This window comes from Wyeomyia smithii, chromosome 1 (genome assembly GCF_029784165.1).
Source record: "Wyeomyia smithii strain HCP4-BCI-WySm-NY-G18 chromosome 1, ASM2978416v1, whole genome shotgun sequence".
In the NCBI taxonomy this organism is placed as follows: Eukaryota; Metazoa; Arthropoda; class Insecta; order Diptera; family Culicidae; genus Wyeomyia; species Wyeomyia smithii.
This window is the reverse complement of record NC_073694.1, coordinates 102,191,512-102,211,546: the sequence shown is the minus strand read 5'-3', so window position 1 is coordinate 102,211,546 and position 20,035 is coordinate 102,191,512. Positions and strand designations below refer to the sequence as shown.

At 35.5% G+C, this 20,035-nt stretch overlaps 1 protein-coding gene across 2 annotated transcripts in view; it reads right to left on the bottom strand.

Annotated features, from left to right (window-relative positions):
- The window catches only part of LOC129727650 (uncharacterized), a 110,500-nt gene extending 100,525 nt beyond the window's left edge, over positions 1–9,975 (bottom strand). Inside the window, exons 1-2 of one of the 2 annotated variants that reach the window (XM_055685678.1) lie at positions 9,793–9,975; positions 7,506–7,690 (exon numbers count right to left, since the gene is read on the bottom strand). In XM_055685678.1, coding sequence (XP_055541653.1) covers positions 7,506–7,690; positions 9,793–9,925 — 318 coding nt within the window. In that variant the 5' untranslated portion in view covers positions 9,926–9,975. The remainder of the gene's footprint in view (positions 1–7,505; positions 7,691–9,792) is intronic. The other variant, XM_055685667.1, reaches the window with a different exon arrangement.
- Positions 9,976–20,035: the final 10,060 nt, after the last annotated feature.

Genomic DNA, 20,035 nt, shown 5'->3' with positions numbered 1-20,035 from the left:
ATTAGAATAAACTTCGCGCAAACAAAATGAGTATAAACTGACTCATACACGCCGGGAGCGACTAAGAAACACGTCCGACCTGGTTGACGGTCAAACTACAACATTGATGAAGCTGATATTCTTAAGTGTTCCAGATTCTGAATAGTAAACAACGAAGGGATGAATGGTGGCTTGACTATTATTCCAATAACTACTTTGAGCGGCATCTTGAAGAACAAATGAATAGTTTTCTGAGAAATCACACACTATAACAACTTCACCATCTTTTAAATTATTTTTTGCTTCTCTCATGTAAGTCGACTGTTGAGTTTTTATGTAATCGTGGGTAATCAACTTTTCCAACTTTTCACAAAAATAAGATACAAATTCATCAATTGGTTTCACTAGTGTCTCTATATGAGCCGTTGCGGAACGGAGTGGTCTAAAGACCATTTTTTTCGAAAATGAGTTTTTTGCATAAACCGCATCTACTCAAGAAGCTGAAGTTGGGAGATTAAGAAAATTTCGGAAAATCGAATTTTAAAGCTTCTTGAAAATTTGTCCGAAACAGAATGGCCGTTTTGTTTCGGAACAGAGTGGTCTATGTACATAAATCGATGTAATACTATCATGTAACACGTAACATGTAGCATATTACATGTGATAAGGAACATGCCACTTGTTTTGTACATGTCACACGTAATATGTAACATGTTACACGTAATGTAACACGAAAAATGTAACATGTAAAATATTATGTAATATGTAATATCTTGTGTTACATGTGATGTAACACGTGACATCTTACATGTGACATGCTATATGTATCATATAACATGTGACACTAGCCATTTTATACGATTTACCGTCATTTTCTTTGTAATTTACCGGGTTTGTGTACATAGACCACTCTGTTCCGAAACGAATCGAGTGAATATATATATGAGGTCAGAGTGGTCTATGTACATTGGTGATTTCTATAGACATTATATCGGCAACCGAAGACTTCTTCGCTGCGAACACCCTCATCCCAGCTGGTTTCGGTTGCTAAAATAACAGAAAATGAACAGGATAGTACATTTCTTTGAATTTCGTTAATTTTGTGAGCGCCTCGCATGCGGTTAAAATTTTGACAATATACTGAGATCTCGGTAGTGGTAGGGTGTTCGAGTGTAGAAGCTAAAGAATGAGAGTCATTATTAACAGAAGTGTTTACCAGAGCAGAGCAGGTCGCGTCATTTCCTACATCTCTAGGTTGAACAAAATTATCGCCAGCAACGGTCCTCTGATGAGTGAGTCGAGTGAGCGTTGGAGACACGAGTGCCTAGATGAGCACGCAATGCATTGTGAAGTAGGAAGGTGTCCATGTTCGCTGATCATTTGGGGTTGAGAAAGTGGAAACGCGTCGTTCGCCGGGTATGAGTTTAGAGTTTCGCCTCTTTGAAATTGAATCGTAGGAATCAAGTTAGCTTGAGGTCTGGAGAAATGGTCTTTCGCTGCTGCAAGAAGCACTCTGTCAGGTGGTAGCAGTTGATTTGCATGGAAACGATTAGAGTTGGTGTGTTGTCGATCATTGTGAGAGTTGGTACCGTTATTCTGTTGTCTGTTGACCATGTTGTAGTTGGGACTATTGTGATTATTCAAAAAACTGTTGTTGACGTGACGGTTGGGGTTGGTATATCTACGGTTACTATTGGTCTTGAAGTTGTTGTTCTGTCCTCTATGATAGTTGTTGTTGTTGTTGTTATTGTTGCCATAGACGTGATTTCTGTTCGGTAAATTGCTGCTTCTAGATGCTCGACTTCGTTGTCGTGAACGTTTTTGCCTATTTCGCCATGCTCTGAATCGTATTCTGTCCTGTTCTTCACGACGCTTCGTCTTTTCGTCAAAGGATCGCCAGTCAGCTTTCCAACGCTTTGTTGATCCAATTAAACGCCATCCCGAGTGATCACAATCATTCTGTGAAACTGGCGAGGTGGAAAGCTGAGCTTTTTTCTGTATTGTGTCAAATTTGGTAGATAACGATTTCAGCTCGTCCAAAATATTGAGCTTGATATTTGGATCTTCCTGAGGGCTTTGTTTGCCAAGCTGACTTATTTCGTTTTTTAATTCTTGTCGCAATTTAATCGAAGTAAGGTCAACCAGCGACGTTAAATGATTCTTTAGTGAAGAAAGTGCCCCGATATGCTATGGTTCTTGTTGATGGTGGCTAACTCATGCTTTAGATTATTGAGCAGCGTTTCATGATTATTTATATCCTCCGTTGCAGTATACGATTGGTCCGGCTGGTTTGAATATTGGAGTTTGAATTTATGCACCACCTGTGTGTTTGCATCTATCTGTTTCACCAGTTGCTTTTGCTGTTCGGTCAGCTCTTTCAACTCAAACGTCATCGTTACATAAGTTTGGCATGGGCCGCAGCATGGTAGCAGGTATGATGTGAGGTCGGCAGTTCTTTTGTTTGATGTTGTGTCAGCAGTTCTTTTGTCAGCAGCTCTTGTAACGCGATTTGAGCCACGGTTAGACGGTAACCCCACACAGGAGGGGTGAAATTTACGACTGCACCCAACGCACGACCACAGCTCTTCGGAGTCAAAACAAACTTCGCAACGTTCGCTCATGTTTGGCATAAACAAAATAAAACACTACCGATTAGAATAAACTTCGCGCAAACAAAATGAGTATAAACTGACTCATACACGCCGGGAGCGACTAAGAAACACGTCCGAACTGGTTGACGGTCAAACTACAACATTGATGAAGCTGATATTCTTAAGTGTTCCAGATTCTGAATAGTAAACAACGAAGGGATGAATGGTGGCTTGACTATTATTCCAATAACTACTTTGAGCGGCATCTTGAAGAACAAATGAATAGTTTTCTGAGAAATCACACACTATAACAACTTCACCATCTTTTAAATTATTTTTTGCTTCTCTCATGTAAGTCGACTGTTGAGTTTTTATGTAATCGTGGGTAATCAACTTTTCCAACTTTTCACAAAAATAAGATACAAATTTATCAATTGGTTTCACTAGTGTCTCTATATGAGCCGTTGCGGAACGGAGTGGTCTAAAGACCATTTTTTTCGAAAATGAGTTTTTTGCATAAACCGCATCTACTCAAGAAGCTGAAGTTGGGAGATTAAGAAAATTTCGGAAAATCGAATTTTAAAGCTTCTTGAAAATTTGTCCGAAACAGAATGGCCGTTTTGTTTCGGAACAGAGTGGTCTATGTACATAAATCGATGTATTACTATCATGTAACACGTAACATGTAGCATATTACATGTGATAAGGAACATGCCACTTGTTTTGTACATGTCACACGTAATATGTAACATGTTACACGTAATGTAACACGAAAAATGTAACATGTAAAATATTATGTAATATGTAATATCTTGTGTTACATGTGATGTAACACGTGACATCTTACATGTGATATGCTATATGTATCATATAACATGTGACACTAGCCATTTTATACGATTTACCGTCATTTTCTTTGTAATTTACCGGGTTTGTGTACATAGACCACTCTGTTCCGAAACGAATCGAGTGAATATATATATGAGGTCAGAGTGGTCTATGTACATTGGTGATTTCTATAGACATTATATCGGCAACCGAAGACTTCTTCGCTGCGAACACCCTCATCCCAGCTGGTTTCGGTTGCTAAAATAACAGAAAATGAACAGGATAGTACATTTCTTTGAATTTCGTTAATTTTGTGAGCGCCTCGCATGCGGTTAAAATTTTGACAATATACTGAGATCTCGGTAGTGGTAGGGTGTTCGAGTGTAGAAGCTAAAGAATGAGAGTCATTATTAACAGAAGTGTTTACCAGAGCAGAGCAGGTCGTGTCATTTCCTACATCTCTAGGTTGAACAAAATTATCGCCAGCAACGGTCCTCTGATGAGTGAGTCGAGTGAGCGTTGAAGACACGAGTGCCTAGATGAGCACGCAATGCATTGTGAAGTAGTAAGGTGTCCATGTTCGCTGATCATTTGGGGTTGAGAAAGTGGAAACGCGTCGTTCGCCGGGTATGAGTTTAGAGTTTCGCCTCTTTGAAATTGAATCGTAGGAATCAAGTTAGCTTGAGGTCTGGAGAAACGGTCTTTCGCTGCTGCAAGAAGCACTCTGTCAGGTGGTAGCAGTTGATTTGCATGGAAACGATTAGAGTTGGTGTGTTGTCGATCATTGTGAGAGTTGGTACCGTTATTCTGTTGTCTGTTGACCATGTTGTAGTTGGGACTATTGTGATTATTCAAAAAACTGTTGTTGACGTGACGGTTGGGGTTGGTATATCTACGGTTACTATTGGTCTTGAAGTTGTTGTTCTGTCCTCTATGATAGTTGTTGTTGTTGTTGTTATTGTTGCCATAGACGTGATTTCTGTTCGGTAAATTGCTGCTTCTAGATGCTCGACTTCGTTGTCGTGAACGTTTTTGCCTATTTCGCCATGCTCTGAATCGTATTCTGTCCTGTTCTTCACGACGCTTCGTCTTTTCGTCAAAGGATCGCCAGTCAGCTTTCCAACGCTTTGTTGATCCAATTAAACGCCATCCCGAGTGATCACAATCATTCTGTGAAACTGGCGAGGTGGAAAGCTGAGCTTTTTTCTGTGTTGTGTCAAATTTGGTAGATAACGATTTCAGCTCGTCCAAAATATTGAGCTTGATATTTGGATCTTCCTGAGGGCTTTGTTTGCCAAGCTGACTTATTTCGTTTTTTAATTCTTGTCGCAATTTAATCGAAGTAAGGTCAACCAGCGACGTTAAATGATTCTTTAGTGAAGAAAGTGCCCCCGATATGCTATGGTTCTTGTTGATGGTGGCTAACTCATGCTTTAGATTATTGAGCAGCGTTTCATGATTATTTATATCCTCCGTTGCAGTATACGATTGGTCCGGCTGGTTTGAATATTGGAGTTTGAATTTATGCACCACCTGTGTGTTTGCATCTATCTGTTTCACCAGTTGCTTTTGCTGTTCGGTCAGCTCTTTCAACTCAAACGTCATCGTTACATAAGTTTGGCATGGGCCGCAGCATGGTAGCAGGTATGATGTGAGGTCGGCAGTTCTTTTGTTTGATGTTGTGTCAGCAGTTCTTTTGTCAGCAGCTCTTGTAACGCGATTTGAGCCACGGTTAGACGGTAACCCCACACAGGAGGGGTGAAATTTACGACTGCACCCAACGCACGACCACAGCTCTTCGGAGTCAAAACAAACTTCGCAACGTTCGCTCATGTTTGGCATAAACAAAATAAAACACTACCGATTAGAATAAACTTCGCGCAAACAAAATGAGTATAAACTGACTCATACAAGCCGGGAGCGACTAAGAAACACGTCCGAACTGGTTGACGGTCAAACTACAACATTGATGAAGCTGATATTCTTAAGTGTTCCAGATTCTGAATAGTAAACAACGAAGGGATGAATGGTGGCTTGACTATTATTCCAATAACTACTTTGAGCGGCATCTTGAAGAACAAATGAATAGTTTTCTGAGAAATCACACACTATAACAACTTCACCATCTTTTAAATTATTTTTTGCTCCTCTCATGTAAGTCGACTGTTGAGTTTTTATGTAATCGTGGGTAATCAACTTTTCCAACTTTTCACAAAAATAAGATACAAATTTATCAATTGGTTTCACTAGTGTCTCTATATGAGCCGTTGCGGAACGGAGTGGTCTAAAGACCATTTTTTTCGAAAATGAGTTTTTTGCATAAACCGCATCTACTCAAGAAGCTGAAGTTGGGAGATTAAGAAAATTTCGGAAAATCGAATTTTAAAGCTTCTTGAAAATTTGTCCGAAACAGAATGGCCGTTTTGTTTCGGAACAGAGTGGTCTATGTACATAAATCGATGTAATACTATCATGTAACACGTAACATGTAGCACATTACATGTGATAAGGAACATGCCACTTGTTTTGTACATGTCACACGTAATATGTAACATGTTACACGTAATGTAACACGAAAAATGTAACATGTAAAATATTATGTAATATGTAATATCTTGTGTTACATGTGATGTAACACGTGACATCTTACATGTGACATGCTATATGTATCATATAACATGTGACACTAGCCATTTTATACGATTTACCGTCATTTTCTTTGTAATTTACCGGGTTTGTGTACATAGACCACTCTGTTCCGAAACGAATCGAGTGAATATATACATATATGAGGTCAGAGTGGTCTATGTACATTGGTGAGACAAAATCACCGATTTCGCAAAGAAACTGTTAATTTTATGTATCCCAATGTTAAACCACTTCATAACCTTTATATTAGAACACTTTGTTTGAAAGAATCCGTTGAACAGAATTTCATTCAGAGATTTTTCGAAATTTGCTTCTCCTGAACAATTTGCTCGATGGCACATAGACCACTCTGGTTCGCAACGGCTCATATTCAGGCTTTGTTTTGCTCATCTTTATCTTGAAGAGAAACAGTTTTCTTCCCTCTTAACAACTGCGAGCTTACATTCAATGTGCATCACACCATCTGCTGTAGAGAGAGCGCAGAGTAATAGTTTCTCTGACGAAAAAACGCTCCTAATTTGACAGAGCATCCGCGCACGCAAGAAAAATGAAATAAATTGCTCGGCGACCAACTGAGCATTGCGTTACCGTTCTCATCGCTCTGGGGTGCGGCAAAAACAGTATAAAATCGAGCTTTCTGCAGAATACGCACCCATGGTGAGTTGTGAATCTTCCTATAATATTAAATTCGAAAACGGTTAGGATGTGGCTTCAATATGAACCTAAATGTTTTGATATTTGGCCAACTTCTCTTCTAGTAAAGGAGACGCTAACGAAAACTACTCACTCTTAAACTGAGAGCGCAAATAAAGGTTTATCCCTAACACGTGATGATAAAGAGTGAAAAGGAACTCTGCGACTGAAATACTTTACGCCTAAATGTGGATAATTACTCACTCTGTGTGAGAGAAAGTCTAGTTCTCCAAGGGGTTTGGTAGGTAGAAAAGGAAATTTGGGCAAAAATCAAGAGAACGGAAGAAGCCTGCTCATATTACATCGATCTGTTGCAATACACTGTTCGAAAGGTATTTCACTCACACAACGTTCCTCAAGTTCTTTGAAAAAACTGTTTTCAAAATCTAAACGGCTTGGGCAATGTTCACATTTGCGGAGATAACAATATTTGGATCGTGTAGTTTAGCTACATAATAGTTGTTCAAAGTAAAATTTAGAATCATTTTGGAATGAATATTTCTTTAGACTGTGTATCATCAATTCAGTATTCTCGTGAATAGTACAAACACAAATATTATGAGATACTGAGCTTCCAAGCAATTTACAGTGCTTAGGTTTCAAAGCTCTAAAAGAAGTCAACCCAATATCAGTTTTGCTGATATCTTTAAAATAAGCGTAAGCCTCACGAATTGAATTCATTAGGAGTCGCTTTTGCACATGCTGTCGCTTACCACCTTTTCTCACTGAAACGTAATCCCTTTGCCCTGGCATGGCTCTACTGACCTGGTCACTGTCATAAAACTGCAATACCTCGTTTTTCACTTCCAGGGGCAATCCATGTCCAAGCCTCACATCAGGAATAGCCAGTACTCCACTAACCTCTGATATGCGCCGAGCCTGTTTCACAATGTATTCCGTTGTTTCAAACTGTTCTGTTATCGTTTGTTGGTTCCAAGATTTCGGTAGAACTGAAAGTATTCTTACTTTATCTTCCCTCGAGCATTCGGGCGCAGTAAATTTTTCTTTTTAGTTCAGAGGAGTTGTAGATCCATTTATTCTAAACAACTTTGCCGAAGAAAGCTAGTCTCTATCTTGCATAGTTTTCACGGTATGATGAATTTAATCTAGCAGGTTAGGGTGTCGCTGAAAAATCGAGTTTTTCGATGTAACTTTTTTATTTTTGATTCTATTAAAACTTGGTCTTCTAACAGTTTTTAGGTCTTTTGAGGTGCATACTTTCTCTGAATACTGGAAAGCGCTATCTCTCTCACAAGAAAAGTTATTAGGTTTTTCGCTTTCAAAATACGCTCTTTTCAAATGTTTGTATCTACTTAAATAGCATGATTCATGAAAGCCTTTTTCATAAAAAAACAGGCAACAGTATATTTTTATATATATATTTTTTTTGTTCAAGGGATTTTAACCGAGGCGTTCATTCGTTCCTAATATCTTATATTCTACATGTGTTTTAACAGTAGAAGTATTGCATTATATGCAAGCTTTAACTCTGCTACGTTTACCAAAAATGGTTTTTCAAACACGAAACAACCCAGGAAATTAGCAGAATCATCTCGAAAAATAAAAAACTTCACCCTACTTTTATTGACAGCATTTAAGTTACATCGAAAATGGCTTCCTACATGAAGGAGACAAAGTGGTGAATTATTTCACTAAAATAAATTCACAAGCTTTTTATATACGTCATCGTTAAGGAAGAACATTAAAAAGCGATCGTGACGTTGATGATCCTGAAAAATACAAATTTAGGATGTCACCCTCGCACGCCTACATTCGCTTCATACAACTCTTGGCGAAAGTAAGCTCTCGTTTAACTATGGCTAAATCATTGTGGTGAGTTGCGACAACCTAGTTTCTGAAGCACGAGAAATCGCCATTCGGAATGCGTTGAAAGTGAATAAGTGAGCTTCTATATGATGATGAGAATAACAGAATTTAGCTCGCAGATTTGTCAATATATATGGATAAGTATCAGAGATCACAAGCCTCAATGAAGAAATATTTAAGAGTTTCTACGTAATCCTAACGTTAATCAAAAATAAAATGGGAGTTTGAAACATATACTGAGAAAATCGAACATACGCTATGATGATGAACATATTTTAGCCTCTGTGAAACTGTTAGATCTCGTTTTTTTTTATATTGTCGTAAAATTACAAAGGTACGCTTCTATCAATTGGACTGTGCAACGACGAGGCACAGGAAGCACGAAACAAATTCAAATTCAAACCGTTTACGCCAGAAGAAATCAGAAAACACATTGCATTTAGTGCTGCAGTAATGCACACCATGCTGAAAACACAACACAAACAGAACATAAAAATATACTGTTGAGTGTTGCAAACTTCTATGTAAACAGATTTCATGAGTCATAAAACTTTTAAAAAACACCTTATTTATTATAATCTTACGTTTGGGTTCAGTGATATAGACCGATCGAAATCCAACCAAAACCGCAAAGTTCAAATTGGATTTATTTGAGATAGAAAAATATCCACCCGCCAGATTTTATATATTATATACAGAAAAGTACGACCTTTCAAACGCAATCAATAGTTTTAGTTTGTGTTTGCTATTTAAGTAGATACAAACATTTAAAAAGAGCGTATTTTGAAAGCGAAAAACCTAATAACTTTTCTTGTGAATGAGATAGCGCTTTCTAGTATTCAGAGAAAGTATGCACCTCAAAAGACCTAAAAACGGTTAGAAGACCAAGTTTTAATAGAATCAAAAATAAAAAAGTTACATCGAAAAAACTAGATTTTTCAGCGACACCCTAACTTGCTATATTAAATTCATCATACCGTGAAAACTATGCAAGATAGAGACTAGCTTTTTTCGGCAAAGTTGTTTAGAATAAATGGATCTACAACTCCTCTGAACAAAAAAGAACCGTATCTTTATCAGCAAAAAAGTTAGTTTTGCTATTTTTGATAAAAATGGAGCCACCCTAATTTTTATTTTCTAAAAGAAGCGCCTTTTTAAACACAAAATATCTTTCAGATATACTATTAACCTAACAACAGCTGTTTTTGTACAAAAAATTAAATACCGCTAAATCGACGATCTGGACCACTGTGGATTGTTGTAGTGGATGGTATCTCCGCCAATTCGTGTTCAGATGCAGATGGTTGCAACTCCGTCGTTAGAATGTTTCTTCCACATCCTGATGTTGATGGTTCCATGAATGAGTTGTGTGGATGCTCTTCGAGATCAAATTCATCTTTCACTTTGATACAATATAATCTACACGAATCACAAATTGATAAAGACGTATTAAAATGAGCTTGACTGTTCAGTATTTTTAATTTTGCAATAACGTTTTCGTTTAATTTGCATAAGCTTGATGAGCCTCAATGATCAGGAAAGGGTTTACAGCATTTGGGCTTGGTGTATTCAATTTCCACTTTATTCATCTTCACAAAATGCAAACTGTTACTAACACTTCGAGAGAAGTGCAATCGTATTTATATACGGAAACAGATATTATAGGTTACCCAGGAGGTAGGTAGCTTACTTTACAAACAGTTGTTATTAGTAAACAAGTAGGTAGTGCTGCACGACAAACATACGTGTAGGTAAGCTAAGGTACAGCGCCTGAGTTATTTTTCCAATCGTTTTAATCTCAAAGAATGAACTGTATATTTTTGATCAAGCTTTCCAATGAACGTATAGTTTTTGCTGGAGAACCACGGACAAGTTAAGAAAGAACCTATGCCAAAAGGCATACGCCCTTTTATTCTAACTCATGGGTGTAAAAAATCGCTCCATCTGTGGAAAATGCTCAGTTTGCTGAGCCAAATACGTGTGCAAAGTTTCATTCAAATAAAAAATGGTCGATATTCGACCATCGGTGATTTGGCGCGATCTTGCTCTATAGTGTTGAATAGTCTTTGAATTTCTTTTCTTTACAAAACTTTTGAACAGTATATCAAATTTTTATGAAGTTTGTTATTTGTAAGTTTGAGAAATGACTCCTTTGTATGACACTAGTTATGTTCAAATAAGTCGTGTAATACTTGAGATAATAGACTTTCGTTGTTTTACAAATTAAAACATAACGGTTGCTTAAGTTGGATTACAATCAAATGAAAAGGGAACGTATGGGGAAGCCAAACTTTGAAACCACGTGTTCAATCATAATTCATCAGTTAACCCTTAACTATCTCGTTCATTCGATATCAATATTGTTCAAATCTGTTGTGTAGTTACTAAGATAATGAAGTTTAGTGATTTTCACATTTCGATACATTACAGACGAAGTTACATTCCGATTACAGCAAAATTCAATAGGGTGTTATGAGGCAGCTAGACCTTTCATTTGATACTAATTCTGTGGAAATCGGGTCAACCATCTCTGAGAAAAGTGAGTGAGCCCAAGTAGTCATTTCAAACATAACAGGAAAAGTAATAATCCGTTCGCAAAAAAAATCATTAAGGTCTTATGGGGCAACAAGACTTTCCATATGACACTGATTTTATGAAAATCGGTCCAGCCATCTCTGAGAAACATGAGTGAGATTGAACAGTCTCCAGAACACGTTTCTTTCTGTAACTTCTGAACCATATGTTCAATCTTCATAAAATTCAAAAGTTGAGGGTTTTTTGATAGCCCGTTCATTTGAAACCAGTTTTGTTCAAATCGGTTGTGTAGTTTCTGAGATATTGATGTTTCGTGATTTTTACATTTTGATACATAACCTCTAAACTAGTAATCAGATTTCAATAAAATTCAATAGGGTCTTATGGGACAACTAGACCTTTCATTTGCAATTGATTTCATTGAAATCGATTCAGCCATCTCTGAGAAAATCAAGTGAGATTGGGAGAGCGTTACACACACTCATGCAGAAAATGCTCAGCTCGTCGAATTGAGTCGAGTGGTATACGACATTCGGCCCTTTTAAGCACTTTTATACCTTTAGTTTTTGCAGTGATTGCTACCGTGCTGGATCGAAATCCGTACACCTAAGCATATGATAATCTTCGACGGTCAATAGAAAATCAAGAAATCACATATTGCTTTAAACTGACATGTTTACTTGTAGATCTACTTATATTTTATCACTGTTTTCAAGCAAAATGATTAAAATCACTCCGAAGCTCGAAAAAAATATGTTTAAATAGAACATGTTTTGAATCGAAATCCGTACACAGTTTTTTGTCTGAATCAAAACCCGTACACTTTTGAATCGAAATCCGCACACACGCAATGTAGACTGGATCTAAGTCCATACAGCAATGAATTTAAATCCGTATAGATATAGAAGTACAAAAATGTACATCTTTTATTTATAATTTATCTTGATTTCTAAGAAAATATATACTTTGAGGATTAATTGGTTCCAAAAGTTTTACACGGTTTTCTATTTTTTTATCAGCTGAAATAGTGCAAGTTTCGTAGCGTTTCGTTGCGGTACCCCTTGTCGTAGTAATCGGAACGCCGGAACCTTTCGAAGCTTCCCGGTACGACTTTACCTTGCGCACCTCAGTCACAGCTCTTTCGAAATTGATTGCCGTATATTTATACTTGTTTTCTTCCATTAAATGCTGAAAACAAGAAGAAAGTTCAACAATATAGGCATGATACACACGCTGTACGAATTTCGATTCAAGCAATTAACAAGGATCACAATCCGTACGGCACAGTTTTTGTTGAATAAATACAATTTACACTATTTACCAGACAATATACAGCCCGAAAATGACAAAGACTTACCTTTTCCATCAATTTTAAAAAGATTCACAGAGTAAAACACTTAGGGTAGGGAACATATTCTAAGCAGCTTTAGGAACCGCCCGTGTATTCAGACGAAATACTCGAAATATGTTGGGTAAAACTCAAACAGTAGTATATCAATCTGTTCGCTATCGTTTTCTCTGTCAGAACTTGTTTTCAGATTGTAAAACTAAGTTAGCAAACTTTAACAATCATCAATCAAAGTTACCAATCGAGGGACACTATTCCAATCACCCCGCACCTATTTTAAGCAGTTTCCATATGTTTTGCAGGCGTTTTTTTCAGCACCCGAGGTGGCTCCTGAATGGCTGCAATATAGGTCGATTTGTTTCAATTGCGATTGTTCACAGATTTCTTTGTCATTACCGGTATTTCTTATATTCGTAAGACAGCTAGACAATCAAAGTTTTCGTTTCCATCATTAAAGTTGTCGATATTGATCAAAATGCAGGAGTTTGAGGCCTGTTTTCTTCGACTGATTAAAATAGGCGCTGCTGCTTAAGCCGTTCCCTACCCTATATCCCACTTGAAAAACGTTTTTATCTGAAGAACGTTTCCTTAGTAAATTCTCTAACGAGGCAACGAAATGGCAACTGAAACCGACACACGATTGATTTTTCATTTTTAATATTTTTATTTCATGGCCTACTGGCGCATAGTTTAATTTAACAGAAGGTCAACAGCTCAACGGACATGTACATGTAACTATCATATGAATTTTCATTTTTATAATGCTTAAAACTGAAGAAAAACATCAAGGTGTACGGATTTCGATACTGTACGGGTTTCGATCCAGCACGGTATAATCCCGAGCAAGGCCGCAAACATTGAAATAGTACATTATTAAATTTAAATGATGTTGAGGCCACATATTTTGATCGTAGCTATAGTTTTAAACAGTCTGCGGGTTTCGTTTCTTTCTATAACTTTCAAACCACATGTTTAAACATTATGAAATTCATTGTTTAAGGGTTTGAAAGCCCATTTATTTGAATTCAACTATGTTCATAGCTTCTGAGATATAAGAGCGTTTTTCACATTCTGACGCAGCGCCAAAACTAAAAGTTTGATTACAATGAAATTCAATAGCAACCTAAGCGGCAAATAGACCCTTCATTTGACACCAAGATAGAAAGAATCGGTCAGACCATCTCTGAGAAAAGTGAGTGCGAAAGAAACGTACACACCCACACACAAACATATACACCTATACATGCATATATGCAGAAAATGCTCGATTCGTCGAACTGAGTTGAATAGTATATAACATTCGGCCATTTCTATTATTTTTCTACCTTTTAATTAGCCAGTGATCGTTAGTCAATATGTTTACTTTCATTATGTGATTTCACATTTTTATGAACAACGGACACAGTTACAATCCGATTGCAATGATATTCAATAGCAACCTATGGGGCAACTAGACCTTTCATTCGACACTAATTTTGTGAAAATCGGTTCAGCCATCACTGAGAAAATGAGTGAGTTTAAACAACCTCAGGATAACTTTTCTTTACATAACTTTTGAACCATATGTTCAATCATAACGAAATTCAAAAGTTAAGGGTTCTGGGGACAGCCCAATCATTTGAAACCAGTTTCATTGAAATCGGTTGTGTGGTTTCTGAGATATTGATGTTTCGTGATTTTTACATTTTGACACATAACCTCTAAACTTAAAATCCGATTACAATGAAATTCTATAGCAACCTATAGCGCAACTAGACCTTTCATTTGCAATTAATTTTATGAAAATCGGTCCAGCCATCTCTGAGAAAGGTGAGTAAGAAAAAAAAGTTGCACATACACACACACACACACACACACACACGCACACACACACACACACACACACATACACACATACATACATACATACAGAAAATGCTCAGTTCGTCGAAAGAAGTCGAGTGGTATATGACATTCGGCCATTGGGACCACTTTTATACCTTCGGTTTTTCCAGTGATTGCAGTGATATATATATATATATATATATATATATATATATATATATATATATATATATATATATATATATATATATATATATATATATATATATATATATATATATATATATATAAATATATATATAAATATATATATATATATATATATATATATATATATATATATATATATATATATATATATATATATATATATATATATATATATATATATATATATATATATATATATATATATATATATATATTTATATATATATATATATATATATATATATATATATATATATATATATATATATATATATATATATATATATATATATATATATATATATATATATAACATAAATCGATGTTAAAAAAGTCAAGGTGCTCAGCCCGAAATTGAAAGATAATGTTATTTATAGCATTTTTGTAGAACATTTCGACTTTCTAAATAATCGTTTTCAGGTTGCCCAAACGTGATTTATGAAACAATGACTTTTTGCCTTTCTCCTAGAAAGGTATAGCAATCACTGGAATAACCGAAGGTATAAAAGTGGTCCCAATGGCCGAATGTCATATACCACTAGACTTCTTTCGACGAACTGAGCATTTTCTGTATGTATGTATGTATGTATGTATGTATGTATGTGTGTATGTGTGTGTGTGTATGTGCAACTTTTTTTTCTTACTCACCTTTCTCAGAGATGGCTGGACCGATTTTCATAAAATTAATTGCAAATGAAAGGTCTAGTTGCGCTATAGGTTGCTATTGAATTTCATTGTAATCGGATTTTAGTTTAGATGTTATGTGTCAAAATGTAAAAAACACGAAACATCAATATCTCAGAAACCACACAACCGATTTCAATGAAACTGGTTTCAAATGATTGGGCTGTCCCCAGAACCCTTAACTTTTGAATTTCGTTATGATTGAACATATGGTTCAAAAGTTATGTAAAGAAAAGTTATCCTGAGGTTGTTTAAACTCACTCATTTTTCTCAGTGATGGCTGAACCGATTTTCACAAAATTAGTGTCGAATGAAAGGTCTAGTTGCCCCATAGGTTGCTATTGAATTTCATTGCAATCGGATTGTAACTGTGTCCGTTGTTCATAAAAATGTGAAATCACATAATGAAAGTAAACATATTGACTAACGATCACTGGCTAATTAAAAGGTAGAAAAATGATAGAAATGGCCGAATGTCATATACTATTCAACTCAGTTCGACGAACCGAGCATTTTCTGCATATATGCATGTATAGGTGTATATGCTTGTGTGTGGGTGTGTACGTTTCTTTCGCACTCACTTTTCTCAGAGATGGTCTGACCGATTCTTTCTATCTTGGTGTCAAATGAAGGGTCTATTTGCCGCTTAGGTTGCTATTGAATTTCATTGTAATCAAATAAAAAATGGTCGATATTCGACCATCGGTGATTTGGCGCGATCTTGCTCTATAGTGTTGAATAGTCTTTGAATTTCTTTTCTTTACAAAACTTTTGAACAGTATATCAAATTTTTATGAAGTTTGTTATTTGTAAGTTTGAGAAATGACTCCTTTGTATGACACTAGTTATGTTCAAATAAGTCGTGTAATACTTGAGATAATAGACTTTCGTTGTTTTACAAATTAAAACATAACGGTTGCTTAAGTTGGATTACAATCAAATGAAAAGGGAACGTATGGGGAAGCCAAACTTTGAAACCACGTGTTCAATCATAATTCATCAGTTAACCCTTAACTATCTCGTTCATTCGATATCAATATTGTTCAAATCTGTTGTGTAGTTACTAAGATAATGAAGTTTAGTGATTTACACATTTCGATACATTACAGACGAAGTTACATTCCGATTACAGCAAAATTCAATAGGGTGTTATGAGGCAGCTAGACCTTTCGTTTGATACTAATTCTGTGGAAATCGGGTCAACCATCTCTGAGAAAAGTGAGTGAGCCCAAGTAGTCATCAGAATATGTTTCTTTTCATAGCTGGATGTCACATTTCAAACATAACAGGAAAAGTAATAATCCGTTCGCAAAAGAAATCATTAGGGTCTTATGAGGCAACAAGACTTTCCATATGACACTGATTTTATGAAAATCGGTCCAGCCATCTCTGAGAAACATGAGTGAGATTGAACAGTCTCCAGAACACGTTTCTTTCTGTAACTTCTGAACCATATGTTCAATCTTCATAAAATTCAAAAGTTGAGGGTTTTTTGATAGCCCGTTCATTTGAAACCAGTTTTGTTCAAATCGGTTGTGTAGTTTCTGAGATATTGATGTTTCGTGATTTTTACATTTTGATACATAACCTCTAAACTAGTAATCAGATTTCAATAAAATTCAATAGGGTCTTATGGGGCAACTAGACCTTTCATTTGCAATTGATTTCATTGAAATCGATTCAGCCATCTCTGAGAAAATCAAGTGAGATTGGGAGAGCGTTACACACAGTCATGCAGAAAATGCTCAGCTCGTCGAATTGAGTCGAGTGGTATACGACATTCGGCCCTTTTAAGCACTTTTATACCTTTAGTTTTTGCAGTGATTGCTACCGTGCTGGATCGAAATCCGTACACCTAAGCATATGATAATCTTCGACGGTCAATAGAAAATCAAGAAATCACATATTGCTTTAAACTGACATGTTTACTTGTAGATCTACTTATATTTTATCACTGTTTTCAAGCAAAATGATTAAAATCACTCCGAAGCTCGAAAAAAATATGTTTAAATAGAACATGTTTTGAATCGAAATCCGTACACAGTTTTTTGTCTGAATCAAAACCCGTACACTTTTGAATCGAAGTCCGCACACACGCAATGTAGACTGGATCTAAGTCCATACAGCAATGAATTAAAATCCGTATAGATATAGAAGTACACAAATGTACATCTTTTATTTATAATTTATCTTGATTTCTAAGAAAATATATACTTTGAGGATTAATTGGTTCCAAAAGTTTTACACGGTTTTCTATTTTTTTATCAGCTGAAATAGTGCAAGTTTCGTAGCGTTTCGTTGCGGTACCCCTTGTCGTAGTAATCGGAACGCCGGAACCTTTCGAAGCTTCCCGGTACGACTTTACCTTGCGCACCTCAGTCACAGCTCTTTCGAAATTGATTGCCGTATATTTATACTTGTTTTCTTCCATTAAATGCTGAAAACAAGAAGAAAGTTCAACAATATAGGCATGATACACACGCTGTACGAATTTCGATTCAAGCAATTAACAAGGATCACAATCCGTACGGCACAGTTTTTGTTGAATAAATACAATTTACACTATTTACCAGACAATATACAGCCCGAAAATGACAAAGACTTACCTCTTCCATCAATTTTAAAAAGATTCACAGAGTAAAACACTTAGGGTAGGGAACATATTCTAAGCAGCTTTAGGAACCGCCCGTGTATTCAGACGAAATACTCGAAATATGTTGGGTAAAACTCAGACAGTAGTATATCAATCTGTTCGCTATCGTTTTCTCTGTCAGAACTTGTTTTCAGATTGTAAAACTAAGTTAGCAAACTTTAACAATCATCAATCAAAGTTACCAATCGAGGGACACTATTCCAATCACCCCGAACCTATTTTAAGCAGTTTCCATATGTTTTGCAGGCGTTTTTTTCAGCACCCGAAGTGGCTCCTGAATGGCTGCAATATAGGTCGATTTGTTTCAATTGCGATTGTTCACAGATTTCTTTGTCATTACCGGTATTTCTTATATTCGTAAGACAGCTAGACAATCAAAGTTTTCGTTTCCATCATTAAAGTTGTCGATATTGATCAAAATGCAGGAGTTTGAGGCCTGTTTTCTTCGACTGATTAAAATAGGCGCTGCTGCTTAAGCCGTTTCCTACCCTATATCCCACTTGAAAAACGTTTTTATCTGAAGAACGTATCCTTAGTAAATTCTCTAACGAGACAACGAAATGGCAACTGAAACCGATACACTATTGATTTTTCATTTTTAATATTTTTATTTCATGGCCTACTGGCGCATAGTTTAATTTAACAGAAGGTCAACAGCTCAACGGACATGTACATGTAACTATCATATGAATTTTCATTTTTATAATGCTTAAAACTGAAGAAAAACATCAAGGTGTACGGATTTCGATACTGTACGGGTTTCGATCCAGCACGGTATAATCCCGAGCAAGGCCGCAAACATTGAAATAGTACATTATTAAATTTAAATGATGTTGAGGCCACATATTTTGATCGTAGCTATAGTTTTAAACAGTCTGCGGGTTTCGTTTCTTTCTATAACTTTCAAACCACATGTTTAAACATTATGAAATTCATTGTTTAAGGGTTTGAAAGCCCATTTATTTGAATTCAACTATGTTCATAGCTTCTGAGATATAAGAGCGTTTTTCACATTCTGACGCAGCGCCAAAACTAAAAGTTTGATTACAATGAAATTCAATAGCAACCTAAGCGGCAAATAGACCCTTCATTTGACACCAAGATAGAAAGAATCGGTCAGACCATCTCTGAGAAAAGTGAGTGCGAAAGAAACGTACACACCCACACACAAACATATACACCTATACATGCATATATGCAGAAAATGCTCGATTCGTCGAACTGAGTTGAATAGTATATGACATTCGGCCATTTCTATCATTTTTCTACCTTTTAATTAGCCAGTGATCGTTAGTCAATATGTTTACTTTCATTATGTGATTTCACATTTTTATGAACAACGGACACAGTTACAATCCGATTGCAATGAAATTCAATAGCAACCTATGGGGCAACTAGACCTTTCATTCGACACTAATTTTGTGAAAATCGGTTCAGCCATCACTGAGAAAAATGAGTGAGTTTAAACAACCTCAGGATAACTTTTCTTTACATAACTTTTGAACCATATGTTCAATCATAACGAAATTCAAAAGTTAAGGGTTCTGGGGACAGCCCAATCATTTGAAACCAGTTTCATTGAAATCGGTTGTGTGGTTTCTGAGATATTGATGTTTCGTGATTTTTACATTTTGACACATAACCTCTAAACTAAAATCCGATTACAATGAAATTCAATAGCAACCTATAGCGCAACTAGACCTTTCATTTGCAATTAATTTTATGAAAATCGGTCGTAGGCACTTCCGTGGCCTACGGTAATCGCCAAATACCGACCCGTGGTGGCATACAGCTCTGCCATATATATATATATATATATATATATATATATATATATATATATATATATATATATATATATATATATATATATATATATATATATATATATATATATATATATATATATATATATATATATATATATATATATATATATATATATATATATATATATATATATATATATATATATATATATATATATATATATATATATATATATATATATATATATATATATATATATATATATATATATATATATATATATATATATATATATATATATATATATATATATATATATATATATATATATATATATATATATATATATATATATATATATATATATATATATATATATATATATATATATATATATATATATATATATATATATATATATATATATATATATATATATATATA